Source organism: Phyllostomus hastatus, unplaced genomic scaffold (genome assembly GCF_019186645.2).
Source record: "Phyllostomus hastatus isolate PE091 unplaced genomic scaffold, TTU_PhHast_1.1 phas_scaffold_200, whole genome shotgun sequence".
Taxonomy (NCBI): Eukaryota; Metazoa; Chordata; class Mammalia; order Chiroptera; family Phyllostomidae; genus Phyllostomus; species Phyllostomus hastatus.
Window position 1 is genome coordinate 11,954,836 of NW_025334016.1, and position 18,512 is coordinate 11,973,347.

Below are 18,512 nucleotides of genomic sequence, written 5' to 3' on the forward strand. Positions count from 1 at the left end.
TACAGGATAGGGCAGAGTAGGTTACAGTTGTGACTACATGAAAATTTATTCTTGTATTACTTTCATTAATTATTGTGTTATTTTATATATTAACTGTAAACCTACCTACTTTTGCCCCACCCTATATGCCATGTCTTACTAACATAGCTGAATAAAAAGTGAGTCCATGGCTTGTTTTCTTACAGAATAATTTAGAGAACAAACAAAGCCTAGGAGTACACAGGCAGGGTCTCAGATCTGACTCACCTGTTTTGTTCCATCCAAACCCTGACCATGCCCAGATTTTATATAGCTTGGGTTGTCCATTCCCACCACAGAAGCATAAGGGCCACAAATATGGTCATTCACACAATGGGACTTCTTACTCTGGGGCAGATATATTGTAACACAGCCTTTGGTCACACCCATTCAGACCAGGGCTCTCAATCTGTCCCTCACCTTGGAAAATGTTATCACCCACAGTAGTGTGACCTGAGAACTAAGTTAGCTTTTCTGTGGACTTACGCTTTGTGTCTCTTTTTTAAAAGCACATACACAAATGAAGTTGTTTAAATCATTTTGTTAAGATATGGAAAGCCACTGGCAAGCTCTAGTACAGGATATCTTTATAGATGTCACTGTGTATATAAAATAAGAAATGTATATCAGTCTCAATTATTTTAAGTTTATATAATGTGGTCCCAGCTAACTTGAGAATCACTTTATTTGACACCCCCTGGAAAGTAATATACATTTGCCTTTGGAACTGATTGGCTATCTGTTGCTTTGACTGATTATTCTAATTATTCTATTAAAAAATTAAAACTCCATATTGAGCATATCTCTATTAAATGTTATGAAGTCCTGTATCTGTAGACTCTGACCTCATTGTAATAGTAATGGAAGAAACTGTGCTTTTTGAAAGCTTATTTATTGAAATGGCAGTACATTCACATAGTACAATTTTCAAAAGTTATGAAAGGATATACAGTTATCTCCCAATTCCATCCCCCCCAGCCACCCACTTCCCCTTCTCTTTCCCAGCTGTAGTCATGGTTTCCCAGCTTCTCATGTATCTTTCCAGGGACAGTTTATGCATACACTCTGAATTATTCACTTACCACATATTCTTTTTATATACAAATGGTAGCACATTATACTCACTATCCTGCACCTTGCTTTTTCCACCTAATAATATATGTTGGCGATCATCCCACATCACTATGTAAATGGTGTCCAAGTTTTCTTTATATATTTTATTTTTGTCTACCTAGGAGTTTGTTGCATTAACATATCAGGATTTCAGGAACCAGACCCCTGGTGTGGTCATTTAAATAGCTTCCCAACCTTTTGTTTTTGCAAATAGTTCATCAATGAATACCTCTGTGTGTTCATCATTTTATACATGCATGAGTATATGCATTCCTAGAAGTGGGATTGCTGAAAACCGAAGTACATTCCTGGTTTTGATCACTGTGGAATCATTCCTCTCTGAATAAGTTTTTCCTGGAATTGATGTTTGCTGGAGGTTCACTTGGGAAATGAAGCCAGGTCCTCATTTAAAGCAGTTTGGAGGTTTTCTTACAACTGGGATTTTTTTCCCATTTGGTAGTTCTTTCATACTTGACTTCTCTGGAGTCAGTAAATAGGGGCAGCTGTAGGGTTCATCACAAGGAACACTCCCTTCTTTTGGCCCATCCACCATCAATTGCTCCTCTGATTACCACAGACTAGTTTCTGCTAAATATGATTTGAGCAATTCCTTGACAAGGCCCCTGCCTGTCACTCTTCAGACCCCAAATGAGTATAGGAAACATTCCACTTCGCAGTTACCCATGCTCTGGTTTACTGCTGTTGCAGTATATTGTGCTGTACTCAGATGTATCCTGAACCTCAACTAAGAGTCCTTACCAGTACTGTCTCATACCTGCAGCCTTGAGCATTCTATCTCTGAGATCTCCCACATCTGCCAGTGGCAACCTTCTCATGAGGGTTTCAGCTAACTTTGTCAGTAACAGAGAGTATACTTCTGCTTCTTTTTCTCCCTACAACTTTTGAGTGAAGACTGAGATTAAAAGACAAAAAAGGCTGACTTTATTCCCTATATTTAAACCAGAAGTCAGGACATACTTTAAAAATGTTAACTAACAAAACTTTCCTTTAGGGAACATAACAGACACTATTGATTTACTATCTAATGTGCAATGAGTTTTAACTTCCGACTGTGGCCTTTCCCATGGGCTTTCTTTCCTGTATGTGTTCTCTGATGTACAATAAGGTTTGATTTTTGGGTAAAAGCTTTCCCACATTCTGTACACTTGTAGGGTTTCTCTCCAGTATGAGTTCTTTGGTGTACAGTAAATGTTGATTTTTCTCTAAAGGCTTTGCCACATTCAGTGCATGCATATGGTTTCTCTCCTGTGTGGGTTCGCTGATGTATTATGAGCTGTGATTTCTGGCTAAAAGCTTTCCAACATACAGGACACTCATAGGGCTTCTCTCCTGTGTGAATTCTCTGATGTATAATGAGCTTTGACTTTTCTCTGAAGGCTTTGCCACATTCATTACACTTATAGGGTTTTTCTTCTGTATGAGTTCTTTGATGTATAATGAGATATGATTTCTGGGAAAATGCTTTTTCACACTCATTGCATTCATAGGGTTTCTCTCCTGTATGACCTCTCTGGTGTAGCATGAGATAGGATTTCTGAGAGAACGCTTTCTCACATTCATTACATTCAAATGGTTTCTCTCCAGAATGAGTTCTCTGATGTACACCAAGATTTGACTTTTGGGTGAAGGTTTTCCCACATACATCACATTCATAGGGTTTCTCCCCTGTATGAGTTCTCTGATGCACAATGAGAGTTGACTTCTCATTGAAAGACTTCCCACATTCAGTACATTTATGAGGTTTCTCTCCCGTATGAGTTCTCTGATGTATAATGAGAGTTGACTTATCACTGAAAGTTTTCTTACACTCATTACATTCATGGGGTTTCTTTCCTGTATGAGTACTATGATGTATAATTAGGTCCAGCTTTTGTATGAAAGATTCCCCACATTTAGTGCATTCATAAGTTTTCTCTCCTGTGTGGGTTTTCTGATGGACAATGAGGTTTGACTTCTGAGTGAAGGCTTTTCCACATTCATTACATTCATAAGGTTTCTCTCCTGTATGAGTCCTGTAATGTATGATGACAGTTGACTTTTCTCTGAAGGCTTTTCCACATTCTGGACATTCAAAGGGTCGTTCTCCTGTATGAGTTCTTAGGTGTATAATGAGTTGAGATTTTTGGCTGAATGCTTTTCCACATTCAGTACATCCAAAGGGTTTCTCTCCTGTATGAGTTCTCCAATGTACAATGAGGTGTGACTTCTTGCTGAAGGTTTTCCTACATGCAGAACACTCAAAAGGTTTCTCTCCATTTTTAATTCTCTGATGCAGACTAAGACCTTTCTTTCGCCTGAGGGTCTTCCCACACTCTTTATATCCATAAGTTTTCACTCCAGGAGTTGTTTTCTCATATTCAGTATGGAATAATAATTTTGTACATCCATTATCATGTTTCTTTACTAAAGAGCTTCTACTAAGTAAGTCTAAATTGCCTACCATATTATTTCCAAATGGCTCATGTTTATGGGGTCTTTGTATTGAAGCAGCAAGGTTTGCACTCAGATAAAGTGTGTTTCCAAATTCATTATAGTCATGTTCACCCTTGGTGGTAATTGCATTCTTGGTAGGGAATCCAATTTGCATCAACAGATATTTATCTTCATCATCCTGGTGCTGTCTCTCAATCTGTTCATCAACTTGGCAGGCTTCTTCTGGAAAGAAGTAGAGTAAACCCATTTTTATACTTTGATATTATGCAATGGTCCTTCTTTAGAAATGCACTGCCACGTGAAAGGTGATACTATTTCTCATTTTATCAGAATTCCTAGAGAGAGAAACTTGACCATCAAATTCTGTTCTTTTACTAAACTCCCACCTACTAGCCTTTTTGTTACCAAGAAAACTTAATCTTACCTTGACAACTAAGTCTTTATCACTATGTTTGCATCATCTCTGATTTCCATTGACTCTGGTGATCTTATTACCCTTAAACTTATTTACCATGTGAACCCGTATCTGTACCTGATTTATACTATTTATACAACGACTTACACAACAATACCAAATTCACATTCTTAGTAAATGAAAGATTTAGAATAATTAGCCTTACAAAAAAACAAAAAAAACCTAAAGATCTTTGCCCCTGGATTCACCTTTGCACTCACAGTTCTTCAACACTACCTTCTGATCCTATCTGGACTATTTCTCCTAAAAGCTAGTTCTATTATTAACTCCAAACTCTTCCTCACGTTCCATCACCTACAGAGCCTAGTCCTCCATATTTGTCTATATTCAGATTCTAGATAACTTTCAAGATCAGTTTTTTCAAAACTTACCTCTACAATTTTAATTTTTATGAATTTCTAAAGTAGTTGTTCATCTGTACCACCGATCCAGAGAGTTGAAATTGCAAAGCCTTGCCTTTAATATACCATATTTCATCAATCACAAGATGAATATTATTCCACATTTTGACATTTCTGAATCCACATGCACTTTACAATCAATGACATGTCAAAAATTCTTTCTTAGTGGTATGTCTTAAAATCGAATGCTATCTTCAGAAATGAAAAGCAGTTTTGTGCCCCAACAATGAAATATCAGAAACAGAAATCAGGGAAAAATCCCATTTGATATAGCAGAAAGAAAAATAAAGTACCTAGGAATAAACCTAACCTAGGAGGTAAAAGAACTATACTCAGAAAATTACACAACACTGAAGAAAGAAATTAAGGAAGACACAAACAAATGGAAGCATGTACCATGTTCAAGGATTGGAAGAATTAACATCATTAAAATGTCCATACTACCCAAAGCAATTTATATATTCTATGCAATCCCTATTAAAATACCAATGACATATTTCACAGATATAGAACATTTCAAAAGTTTATATGGAACCACAAATGCCCCCAAATATCCACAGCAAATTTGAGAAAGAAGAACAAAGTAGGAGAGATCATAATACCTGATATCAAACTGTATTACAAGTCCACTGTAATCAAAACAGTCTGGTACTGGCATAAGAACAGACACATAGACCAATGGAATAGACTATAGAGCCCAGAATTGAACCCAACTCAATTTGGTCAATTAATATTCAACAAAGGTGCAGAAGCATAAAATGGAGTAAAAATAGCCTCTTTAACAAATGGTGTTGAGAGATCTGGACAGTTACCTGCAAAAAAAAAGAAACTCGATCTCCACCTTACACCATACACAAAAGTAAATTCAAGGTGGATAAAAGACAAATATAATTCATGACACCATTTAAGTCCTAGAGGAGAACATTGGCAGGAAAATCTCAGATATTCCATGCAGCAATATTTTCACCAATATGTCCCCTAGAGCAAGGGGCATAAAGGAAAGAATAAACAAATGGGATCTCATCAAAATAAAAAGCTTCAGCCCTGGCTGGCATAGCTCTGTGGATTGAGCGTGGGCTGGGAACCAAAGTGTCCCAGGTTCGATTCCCAGCCAGGGTACATGCCTGGGTTGCAGGCCATAACCCCCAGCAACCGCACATTGATGTTTCTCTCTCTCTCTCTCTCTGCCTGGGTTGCAGGCCATAACCTCCAGCAACCACACATTGATGTTTCTCTCTCTCTCTTTCCCCCTCCCTCCCTCCCTCCCTCCCTTCCCTCTCTAAAAATAAATAAATAAAATTTTTAAAATAAATAAATATGCCCTGGCTGGTGTAGCTCAGTGGACTGAGCGCGGGCTGGGAACCAAAGTGTCGCAGGTTCGATTCCCAGTCAGGGCACATGCCTGGGTTGCAGGCCATGACCCCAGCAACCGCACATTGATGTTTCTCTCTCTCTCTCTTTCTCCCTCCCTTCCCTCCCTAAAAATAGATAAATAAAATCTTTAAAAAATAAAATTAAATAAATAAATAAAACTAAAAAGCTTCTGAATGGCTAAAGAAAACAGCATTAAAATGAAAAGAGAATGCTATGGGAAAACATATTTGCCAATGATAACTCAGACAAGGTTCTGATTTCCAAAATATATAAAGAACTCACATGACTCCACTCCAGAAAGACAAACAGCCCAATTAAAAAATGGTCAAAGGACTTGAACAGACACTTCTCCAAGGAGGACATACAGAGAGCCCAGAGACATATGAAAAGATACTCAGCATCACTAGCTATCAGAGAGATGAGAATTAAAACCACAATGACACCACTTCACACAAATTAAAATGGCCATCATAAACCAATCAACAAACAACAAATGTTGGAGAGGATGTGAAAAAAAAGGGAACCCTAGTAAACTGTTGGTGGGAATGGAGACTGTTGCAGCCACTGTGGAAAACAGTATGGAATTTCCTCAGAAAACTAAAATGGAACTGCCTTTTGACCCAGCAATTCCACTGCTGGGATTATACCCTAAGAACCCTGAAACACCAATTCAAAAGAACCTATGCACCCCAATGCTCATACCAGCACAATTTACAAAAGCCAAATGCTGGAAGCAACCTCAGTGCACATCAGTAAATGAATGGATCAAAAATCTATGGTACATTTACACCATGGAATACTATGCAGCAGAAAGAAAGAAGGAGCTCCTACCCTTTGCAACAACATGAATGTAACTGGAGAATATTATGCTAAATGAAATAAGCCAAGGAGTGGAAGACAAATACCATATGATCTCACCTATAAGTGGAACCTAATCAACAAAACAAACAAGCAAGCAAAATATAACCAGAGACATTGAAATTAAGAACAAACTGATAGTAACCAGAGGGGAGGTAGGAGGGGATAATGGGGGGAAAGAGGGCACGGTTTTCAGGAACATCTATAAAGGACACATGGTCAAAACCACATGGGGGTAGGATCAAGGGTGGGAAGTGGGGATGGCTGGGGTGGGGGGAATGGTGTGGGGAAAATAAAGACAACTGTACTTAAACAACAATAAAAATGTTTAAAAAAGGAAAAAAAAATCCAATGGTATCTTGAAGTCAGTAAAATATAGTAAACACTTTTTGCACACATAGTACTTAATTTTATCATTTTGAAGTTTATTTTTCTTCTCATCTTTCCCTAAAATTTTATATGAAAATTTTCAAACATACAGACAAGTTGAAAGAAGACACTATAACTAAACTCCTCATATTACCACTTAGATTTAATAAGGATAACATGATAATACTGAATTTTAAAAATGGATCATGCAGCTGTGGTTTCTCTTCCTGAGACATCCTTTCTTTGGATTGCTAACCACTAGTTCTTAACCAGTAGTGAACATTACAATCACACAAAAAAACGTTTACAAAATAAATTTGATGGGACCCAAGTCCACCAAGGATCTACTGAATCTGAACCTCCTGGGGTAGTAAAAAGCAGCAGAACATATGTGTCTAGGGTTACAGCGTCTCTAGCCCAGTATCAAATCCTGCCTTAGCCCTTTACTTGCTCTGTGAACTTAGGCAAATTAATCTATTTGTATCTTACTTTCCCACCTTGAAAAAACAGGAATTATAACAGTGCCCACTCAATGTTTGTTGATATGATTAAATTACTTACAACAGAATATGCATGACACGCAGGAAGTACTTTTAAATGTTGACTAGAACAATGACTATACTATAACAATAACTACTACTACTGCTACTACTACTACAACTACTACTACTATTACAATTAATAGCTACTATATTACTATAAAAATAAGTAACATCTCAAGCCCTGGCTGGTGTAGCTCAGTGGATTGAGCGCAGGCTGTGAACCAGAGTGTCGTAGGTTCAATTCCTAGCCAGGGTACATTCCTGGGTTGCAGGCCATAACCCCCAGCAACCACACATTGATATCTCTCTCTCTCTCTCTCTCTCTCTCTCTCTCTCTCTCTTCTCTCTCTAAAAATAAAAAATCAAATATTTAAAAAAAATAAGTAACATCTCAATATACAGGTTCCAGCACAAATTACACCTCTTTTTTATTGCAAAATCATAAGTATGTAATTCTATAACATAATATCGCACTCAAGCACACCATATGACATTTGAGGTGAAATGTTCAAATTAAAACTATAAATTATTATACGTATATTATTACCCTACCAAACACACTCAAGCAGGTATTATTTCTGCTGGATACTGTGTTTAACATGTTCTTAAATATCAACTGAAAATAAGGTTAATAAAACTGTGCATAGTAGGCTAACATTTTCCTTAAAAAGGAAAAATATAAAAATATATATTTATATGAGCTCATCTTATAAAAAACAATGGACGAATAAACTTCTAAATTTTAATAAATGGTTACATCTAATGGTAGTATTATTAACCTATATGGAGAAGGAAAGAAGAGAGTGGGATGGAGAGGTAAAGGAGCTAGACTTCTTAGAATATACCTGTTTTCTAGATTTGACTTTGGATCCAATCAAATATTTATGTTACAAAGAAAAAACACACCCAAAATGAAGTCACTTGTGGTAAACCCCATCAAGTCTTAATAACTGCAATTTTAGCCTCTCCAAGGAGTGGAATTTTAAAACCATTCTAGAATTTCCTGATCGATGTTAATGAGGTAACCCTGACTGATAAGATCCCCTGCCTTCCCCTAAGGGAAGGTGATCTTGTCTTAAATAATAAACCTTTTTTTTCTTTGACATAATATACCCTTTTAAACCTCCTTCTCCCACTCTCCTTCTGCCTATGAAAACCTTCCATGTTGTACAACTCCTTAAGCTCCCTTCTATTTGCTAGATGGGAATGCTCCCCAATTCATTAATTATTTTATAGTGTCAATATATCTTCCAAGTTATTCAGTTGAATTTTTGTTCTTTAATATTTGCAAATTTTATATAATCACACAGCAAAATTGAATATAAAATGATTCCCTAATAATTAATATTCCTCTCATCTTTATTTCCTAACAACCATACTGAAAAGTCTTGATTCTCAATGGCACTGGCACGATTACTTCAAATGATTCAACAACCCTCTATATATATTCGGCAGCCTCAGAATACTACTAACAATACTGTTGTGAAAGAGGAATATGTTAAATACTGCTATGGGGGTACTTAACAGCAAAATCCAAAATGTGAGAAACTAAAGGACAAATGCCTGAGTTCCTTAAAAAAGAAATACAAGGGGGAAAAAAAAGACAAATGGAGGGAATCATTTGTAGATAATTAGACAAGAATCTGAATAGCTATGAGCACACCCAGCACCTAGATGCTGATTTTTATATACTATTCCCCACTAAATGGAATCAGAGATCCTTGGAGAAGTTGCTCATTCCAGCTCTGAAATGAGGACAAGACAAGGTGAACCTGGAATGTATTTTTGTGCTAGAAAGTGCTCAAGGAATGATGGAGACACATCAAAAGACAGAGGAGCCAGCCTGAAGGGACTCTTATTAGTTTAAATTGAGGACAATTTGAACATCAAAATTAATGAGAGTATAAAGTAATGGATTATAATACATTGAAAAATAGGAATCCACGAGTCCCTACTGATACTAAAATTACTTAATGGAGATGGGGTAAGGGAAAAGTTCTTTACAGAAGAGTGCCAACTTACAAATGTATAAGGAATAATAGAAAATTCATTATTTTTCAACCAACTCAGTAATAATTGATTTAGGCAAAAATCATCAGGAAATATTAAAACCACTGAATAAAAATTTTTGAGGAACACAGTTTGGCAGTTCCACAAAATGTAAAACACACAGTTATCACATTGTTGAACAATTCCACTCCTATGTATGTACTCTAAAGAAATGAAAACATACATCACCACAGAAAGTTTTACATTAATACAATCATTAAAGTGGAAACAACCTAAATGTCCACTGGCAAATGAAAAGCAAAATGTGATATATATCCATACAATGGATTATCTTTCTTCCATAAATGAAGTACTGAAACATATTACAATACAAATGGATAACCCCTGAAAACATGCCAAGAAGGGAAAGAAACCAGAGAGGCAAAACCATAGAGACAGAAAGTAGATTAGCAGTTGCCAGGGGATGGGGGCAGGGAATGGTGAGTGACTGATTAAGAGATAAAGGTTCCTTTTTGGGGTGATAATATTCTAAAATTAGGTAGTGGTGATGGCTGCATCACCACTACCTAATTAGTATATTCACGGAGTTGTGAATATACTAAAAATCACTGAATTTGTTCCAAAAGAGTGAATTTTATGGTGTGTGAATTATCTCTCAATAAAGCTCTTTTTAAAAAGAGATAATCAAAATGTTTTAGATAAGAATATCTAAACTGAATGGAATCAGGCAATTCAATCTGGAATTGAAGCAATAGCTTTGGCTTGTGACTAATGTGTGCCTGGCTTTAGATAAGGCAGTCAGAAACAAGAATGGTAGACACGGCAAGGCTTGGGGGCTGGGAATTGGCATATACAAGACACACATATGGGAAATGGAGCTGTGCAGAAATTTGTGGGTGAGCACCAATTAAAGAGAGAGGTCTGGTGGGTGTGGGACAGGGGAAGCAGGTCAGTCTTATGTCTAGGTGTTCACATCCCTGTCCTCAAACATCAAAGGGCCATAATATTTCCGCAGGTAATTCCTGAAAGCCCTTTCAGAGGTCCTCATCTTTGACTAAGAAGCTGGGACCTCATGTCCCCATAGCCTGGGTGAATCCCACTTACCTGGACAGCTCCAAATTGGGATTTTATCTTCTGCAAGGTACGGCTCTTCTACCTCCAATTTGAGGATGAGGTCTGGTTTGGTAGCCTGCTGCCCTGCTAAGAGAAATGACAGCAACACCTCCTTGGTCTTCAGAGCCTCTGAGAAAGAGGAAGGTGGAGTTTGGGGCAGCACAAAGGACCTATCACTTGACACAATGGTTAAGTCAAATCATTTCACCTGGGCTTTTTGTTCACTAACATCTTGTCAGGGCAGCAAAGGGAAAAAGGGAACTTTGATCCCTGGAGTTCACTCTTCAAACAGTTCAGAGACTTTACAAGTTTCTGAAATTGAAGAATTAAAGGACCTCTACTGGGCACAGTAATCATAAACAGCAAAATTACCTGAGGAAGTCATTCTTACCCACAAAGACCAGGTTTCTGTAGGTCTCCATCATCACGCCCCTGTACAGGATCCTCTGTGGAGGGTTTAGGTACTGCCACTCCTCCTGAGTAAAATCCACAGCCACATCCTCAAATGTCACGAGTCCCTGTAATTGCACATTCCTTTCATTCTAAACTGCTGAGCACTGGGGGTGATGGGGATAGAATTTAGGGAAACTTCTAACTGGGTTCCAAATTCATGATGATGACTTAATACAGGATGCCTACTTTATATCAAGTAAGTGACCTACTTTGAGGGAAAATCACAAATCATGGTAGAAAAACCATTCCATTAAATAATAGAACATGTAAGAGAATGTGATATTAGGACAAGGCTAGACAAATAGTCCAACTGAAATAAAAAGAGAATCTAATATGTATGGACACCTGTATGATGACAAAGTTGGCCTTAAAAACAGTGGGAAGAGGATAATGTTTTCAAATAAATGTGGATGGTTTACTGGATATCTATATGAGGGAAAATAACATATAATCCCTAACACCATACACAAAAATAAGCTACAGGTGAATTGTAAATGTAATGTGAAAGGTAACACAATAAAGTGTCTAGAAAACAATATAGGGAAGTGTTTTCACAGATTTGGGGTAGGGAAACACTTCTGAAACAAGACATGAAAAGCACTACTCTTAAAAGACTTATACATGGTACAAGATTAAAAGTACAACATGGAGAGCAGGACGACAGTTAGGGGAGTGGGAAGGTTGGGGGTAGAGGGATTGCGCAAAAAGGAAAAGGGACTCGTGAACATGGACAACAGTGTGGTGATTGCTGGAGGGAGAAGAGTATAAGGAGGCTGAATGGTAATGCAAAAAATACAATAAAGATAAAAAAGGTACAAAGGTAAAAAAGCAAGCTATAGATAGGGAGATTGTTCACAACATTCACACGTGATAAATGGATCTTACCTAGAACACATAAAATAACCTCTACAAATCAGTAAGAATCACACAAACAACATAAACAATAGACAAGAGATGTGAATAGGCACTTCACTAAAAAGAAAAACCAAATGACCTATGAACATGAGGAAATGTACTTGACCTCATTAGCACTCAGGTAACCAGTGAAATGTACTCAATCCCATTAGCACTGAAGTAAGTGAAAATTTAAGCTGCAATGAGACACCACTATGCATTCACCAGAAAGATTACAATTGAACAGACTAAAATACCATAAGATTGGTATGCTATGAGAACTTTCACATACTGTTAGTAGGAATGTAAACTGGCATAGTTGTTTGAGGCAACAGTTTGGCATTATTTACTAAAGTTAATGATTTCTATACCCTATGATCCAGTGAGTCTACTCAAAGGTACACACCTTAGAGAAAATCATGCATATGGCTCTAGAAAACAAGGACGGGGATGTTCACTGCCATGTTATTGCTAATACTAAATTGTGGAGAAAAATCAAAATGTCCCTCAACAATACAATGGGTAAATTGTGGCCCAGTCTTCCAGTGGAATACTGTACAGTAATGCAAATGAACGAACTACAACTATATAGTCAACATAGATGAATCTCACAGATATACCACTGAGTAAAAGAATCCAGACATCAAAGAGTACATATTGCATGATTCTATTTATATATCATAAAGAGAACAGGCAAGGCCAATCCATAATGTTAGAAGTCAAGAGAGTGGTTACCTTTGGGAATGGTATTGATTGGGAAAGAGCATGAGTGGGGATTCAGAGGTCCTGATTTTGTTCTAATTTTGACCTATGGAGTGATTATACAGTGTGTTCACTTTACAATAATTCACCAAGCTGAAGACTTATACATTGTGCTTCATGTGTAACTCAACGTATATTATATCTTTACACTAAAATTACTTGCAACAAAAGTCCAAAGGCAGTTCAATGGAAAATGGAAATTCCTACTTCAACAAGTGGTTCTACAACATTTGGATATCCACATGCAAAAAAAAAAAAAGAACTTCAATCCATACCTACAACATATATAGAAATTAATTCAAAGTGGATTACAGACCTAAATATAAAATCTAAACCTCTACAATTTCTAGAAGAAAATATATAAGAAAATCTTTTTAACCTTAAGTTAGCCAAATAACTTCTTAGATGTGACACCCAAATTCAAAAGACACTGTTAAGAGAATAAAATGTCACACAATGGGAGAAAATATTCACAAACCACATATATGGCAAAGAAGTTATATATTCAGAATCTATAAAGAATTCTCAAAGCTAAAACACAGAAGGGCAAATGAAGGATACTTTATCAAAGAAGATACACAAATGACAAGCATGTATGAAGATACTTACCATCATTAGACATGAGTAAACTGCAAATTAAAACCACAATGGGATACCACTACACACCTATGAGAATGGAAAAAAATACTTGAAAATACCAAGTGCTGGTTGAGGATGTGGAACAATTGAAACTCTCATATATCATAGGTAGTAATGGAAAGTGTCACAGCCACTCTGAAAAACAGTTTTTCAGTTTCTCATGAAGTTAAGCATGGATTCCCATATGACCCAAGCAATCCTACTCACAGGTACATTACTCAAATTGAATGAAAATTTATGTAAATCCCCAAACTTGTACATGAATATTTATACTTGTAACTATACTACAAACTATATATTATACTAGAAACTATATTTGTAATCACTCAAATTGCAAACAACCCAAATGTTTTTCAACCAGTGAATGAATACACAAACTGAAATCCATACAACGTAATAATACTACTCAGTAATAAAAATGAAAGAACTAATGATACATGCAACAACATGGATGAACCTCAAATGTATTACACTCAGTGAAAGAAGTCAGGCTCAAAACTACACACTATGATTCTATTTGAATAACATTATGGGAAAGGCAAAACTACACAGACCAAAAAATATATCAGTGATTACTACACAAAGGGAAAATATTGGGAGGTGAAAGAATTGATCTCACCCTGGCTGGCATAGCTCAGTGGATTGAGTGCGGGCTGAGAACCAAAATGTCGCAGGTTCGATTCCCAGTCAGGGTACATGCCTGGGTTGCAGGCCACGACCCCCAGCAACCGCACATTGATGTTTCTCTCTCTCCCTCCCTTCCCTCTCTAAAAATAAATAAATAAAATCTTAAAAAAAAAAGAATTTATCTCTATCTTCATTGTGGTGGCAGTTACATACTGTATGAGTTTGTCGAAATCTGTGGAACTATAGCCCTGGCTGGTGTGGCTCAGTGGATTGGGCACCAGACTGTGAACCACAGGGTTGCAGGTTCCATTCCCAGTCAGGGCACACACCTGGGTTGTTGACCAGGTCCCTGATAGAGGGGCACGCAAGAGGCAACAACACATTGATGTTTCTCTCTTTGTCCTTCCCTTCCCCTCTCTCTAAAAAAAATAAATAAATAAAAATATTTTTTTTAATTTTGCAGAACTATATATATGCTAAAGAGGGTGTTTTACTATATACAAATTATATCTTAATTTTTTAATTAAAGAAATATGAAGAGCTTCCAGGTAATCTAGAATAATTGCATCTACACATCCTCCACACATCCTCCAAAAAACATGTAGATCAACATGAAGAACAAGTAAAACCACACATAATCTATATCTTCACTATAACTTACAATAAAAAATTGACTCGTACAAACTTCTAAATACCTATTATAAGTAAAAAACAAATACCAAATTACCACTGAGCTGGCTTTCAAACTATTGTCATAAGCCGTTTTGGAATGTAGAAGAGTCAAAAAAAGAGTTCAAGAGAACAGAAGGGGGAGCAGAGCACCTAAGCATGAGCTGAAATCATGCTTCAAAGGGGGACATTTACCCTAAGTATGAAAATACTGAAAAGCTAGTCAAATATATCAGAGCACCAATTATAGGAAAGGTGTGACGGACAAAAGGTGGCAGTCACAAAAAAAAAAAAAAATCACCTCTGAGGGACCAGAGGATAAAAAGGAATAAGAAAGAACCATTTGGAGACTGGGTAGTAAAGGGGAAATCCACAGGGAAATTTAGAGTCAGAGCAGACAAAGAATGAAAACGAAAGAATGAAAACAAAAAAAAGAAACAAAAAGAAAACAAGTCAGAGCACACACATCAATCAGTGGATCTACACAGTGCCAAAAGAAAGTCATCCATTAAGGAAACTGCACTTTGCCTCACTGACAAAAGAGGATAGTCTTGCCCTGACTGGTGTGGCTCAGTTGGTTTGGTTGGGCATCATCCTCAAAGCCAAAGGTCACTGGTTCAATTCCCGGTGAGGGGATATGCCTAGGTTGCAGGTTCAGTCCCCAGTCAGAGCAAGTACGAGAGGCAACTGATTCGTGTTTCTTTTTTAAATTCTGTTTTATTGATTATGCTATTATAGCTTTTCCCCCTTTGCCCCATTCCACTCAGCACCCCCCACTCCCTCAGGCAATCCCACACAATTATGTTCACAGGTCATGTGTAGGTTCTCTGACTATTCCATTTCCTATACAGTACTTTATATCCCCGTGGCTATTCTTTAATTACCTATTTGTACTTCTTAATCCCCTCACCTCTTCACCCATTCCCCCAAACCCCACTCTCATTTAGCAACCATCAGAACACTCTCCATACCCATGACTCTGTCTTTGTTCTTCTTGTTTGCTTAGTTTGTTTTTTAGATTCAATTGTTGATAGATATGTATTTATTGTCACTTTATTGTTCATAGTTTTGATCTTCTTTTTCTTAAGTCCCTTTAATACTTCATATAATAATGGCTTGGTGATGATGAACTCCGTTAATTTTTTTTATCTGGGAAGCTCCTTATTTGCCCTTCAATTCTAAATGATAGCTTTGCTGGGTAGAGCAATCTTGACTATAGGTCCCTCCTTTTCATGACTTTGAGTATTTCTTGCCAATCTCTTCTAGCCTGCAAAGTTTCTTTTGAGAAATCAGCTGACAGTCTTATGGGAATTCCCCTGTAGGTAACTTTACTGCTCTTCTCTTGCTGCTTGTAAGACTCTTTTTATCTTTAACTTTTAGCATTTCATTTTTTAAGATTTTATTCATTCATTCATTCATTTACAGAGAGAGGGGAAGAGACGGAGAAAGAGAGGAAGAGAAACACCAATGTGTGGTTGCCTCTAGCACACCCCCTACTGGGCACCTGGCCTGCAACCCAGGCATGTGCCCTGACTGGGAATCGAACTGGCAACCCTTTGGGTCGCTGGCCAGCACTCAGTCCACTGAGCCACACCAACCAGGGCTAACATTTAGCATTTTAATTAATGATGTATCTTGGTGTTGGCCTCTTTGCATCCATCTTGTTTGGGACTCTGGGCTTCCTGAATTTGCATGTCTATTTCCTTCACCAAATAGGAGTTTTCTTTCATTATTTTTTTCAAATAGAGTTCCAATTTCTTGCTCTTTCTATTTTCCTTCTGGTACCCCTTATGACATGAATGTTGGAACACTCAAAGTTGTCCCAGAGGCTGCTTACACTATCCTCCTTTTTTCTGGATTCTTTTTTCTTTTTATTGTTCTGATTGGCTGTTTTTGCTTCTTTATGTTCCAAATCATTGATTGAATTCTCAGCTTCATCCACTCTACTGTTGTTTCCCTGTAAATTGTCTATTTTAATTAGTGTATCTTTCATTTCTGACTGGATCTTTTTTATGCTGATGAGGTCCTTACTAATTTCCTTGAACATCCTCATAACCAGTGTTTTGAACTCTTCATCTGATAGACTGCTTATTTCCATTTTGTTTAGTTCTTTTTCTGGAGTTTTCACCTGTTCTTTCATTTGGGCCATTTTTCTTTGTCTCCTCATTTTGGCAGCCTCTCTATTTGTTTCTATGTATTAGGTAGAGCTGCTATGATTCCCTGTCTTGGTAACATGGCCTAATGTAGTAGGTATCCTGTAAAGTCCAGCGGCACAGCCTCCCCTATCACCCAAGCTGGATACTCGAGGTGCAGTTTTTGAGGGCTGAGTATACCCTCCTCTTGTAGATGAGCCTGGACTGCTGTTGGCAAGTCAATGGCAGGGATTTACCCAGGCCAGTCAGCTCCAAGGACTGGCTATGGCCACTAACTACCAACCACTGCCCTCTTTGGAGGATCAGTTGTGCAGGGGCAGGATGGCAGTGCTCCAACATGGTACGTAGCTGTCCACTGGGTGCACAGGCTCTGAGATTTCCCAGGTGGTACGGCCTAAGGTCAGCCCCTACCTGTGTTTTATCCAAGGCCACCCTGCCAGAGCCATACAGCAATCTGAGATAGCTGTTATTTGTGCTAGGCTTAGAGGTTCCCAGGTGAACCAAGCTGTGAATCTAGGCTGGCTGCTGCTAGTGCCAGGCCTGGCACCACTTGGCAAGAGGTACGGGGGCTGGAGGCTCACTGAGACTAGCTGTTGCTTGCTTGAGAATATTTAGAAAGTTGTGAACCATGAGCAAAGACCAGTCATTCATACAGAAAAGAAGCATTGGTAGGCCCGTATGTTGGGTAGGACAAAGTCTCTGGGGGTTTGCAGGATGGGGCAAACAGTGTTAGCCTAGTTGATGGAGTCTCATATATGGCACCAGGCTGCCAGCTCTGTGGCTCTTCAGAGGGAGAGTTCAGAAAAGGGATAATGGACTCTGCCCACCTTTCTGTCAGGGAGAAAGCTGTCCTCCAGCTCTTGCCTTGATGCCAGACACTTCAGTTTCTCCCTGTATGCAACCAGTGCCTTTCAAGCTGCTATCCCAGTGCTGGAGCTCAGAGGGAGTATGTCTGAGTAAGGCCATGTATGGGTTAAGAGGAACTGCTTAGGACTCCAGAATTTTCTTCCACTGACTCAATCTCTGCTGATTTTCCCAGCCACAAGTTATTGGGACTTACCTTCCTTGCACTGGAATCCTGGGTAGGGGTGCCTGGTGTTGGGCTGGGACTCCTTATTACCAAGACATCCCTCTCAAATTTTTATCCACCCCACATGGATGTGGGACCAGCCTATTCCATGTCTCTGTCTCTCCTACCCATCTGGTTGGATGTGGTTTCTTTAATTCTGTAGTTGTCCGACTTCCATTTCTGAGTGATGGTTGTTGTATATTTCAGTTGTAATTTTGATGTGGTTGTATGACGAGCCAAGTCGTGATTATCTCTGTTGCCCTCTTGACCGCAAGTCCAATTGATGTTTCTCATATCGAGGTTTCTCTCCCTCTCTCCCTCCCTTCTCCTCTCTCTAAAAATAAATAAATAAAGTATTTTTAAAAGATTCTTTTAAAAAGAAAGGATGGTCTTGAACCAAGGATCATGCAAACACCACCCCAACCTCCAACAAAGTCCTCAAACAAACATGAAAAAGCAATCAATCTACATCAATTCAGAGTTTCTTTAAAAGTAATAGAAAATGAGCCCTGACTTGTG

General features: G+C 38.1%; 1 protein-coding gene across 7 annotated transcripts in view; it reads right to left on the reverse strand.

Moving 5' to 3' along the window:
* Positions 1–905: 905 nt before the first annotated feature.
* LOC123832842 (zinc finger protein 182) overlaps positions 906–18,512 on the reverse strand; it is a 29,086-nt gene continuing 11,479 nt past the window's right edge. For 3 of the 7 annotated variants that reach the window (XM_045860693.1, XM_045860691.1, XM_045860692.1), the window contains exons 4-6: positions 11,119–11,245; positions 10,719–10,814; positions 906–3,807 (exon numbers count right to left, since the gene is read on the reverse strand). In XM_045860693.1, coding sequence (XP_045716649.1) covers positions 2,174–3,807; positions 10,719–10,814; positions 11,119–11,245 — 1,857 coding nt within the window. In that variant the 3' untranslated portion in view covers positions 906–2,173. Of the gene's footprint in view, positions 3,808–10,718; positions 10,815–11,118; positions 11,246–13,445; positions 13,503–18,512 lie in introns of all 7 variants that reach the window. The other 4 variants (XM_045860697.1, XM_045860696.1, XM_045860694.1 and 1 more) reach the window with 4 other exon arrangements.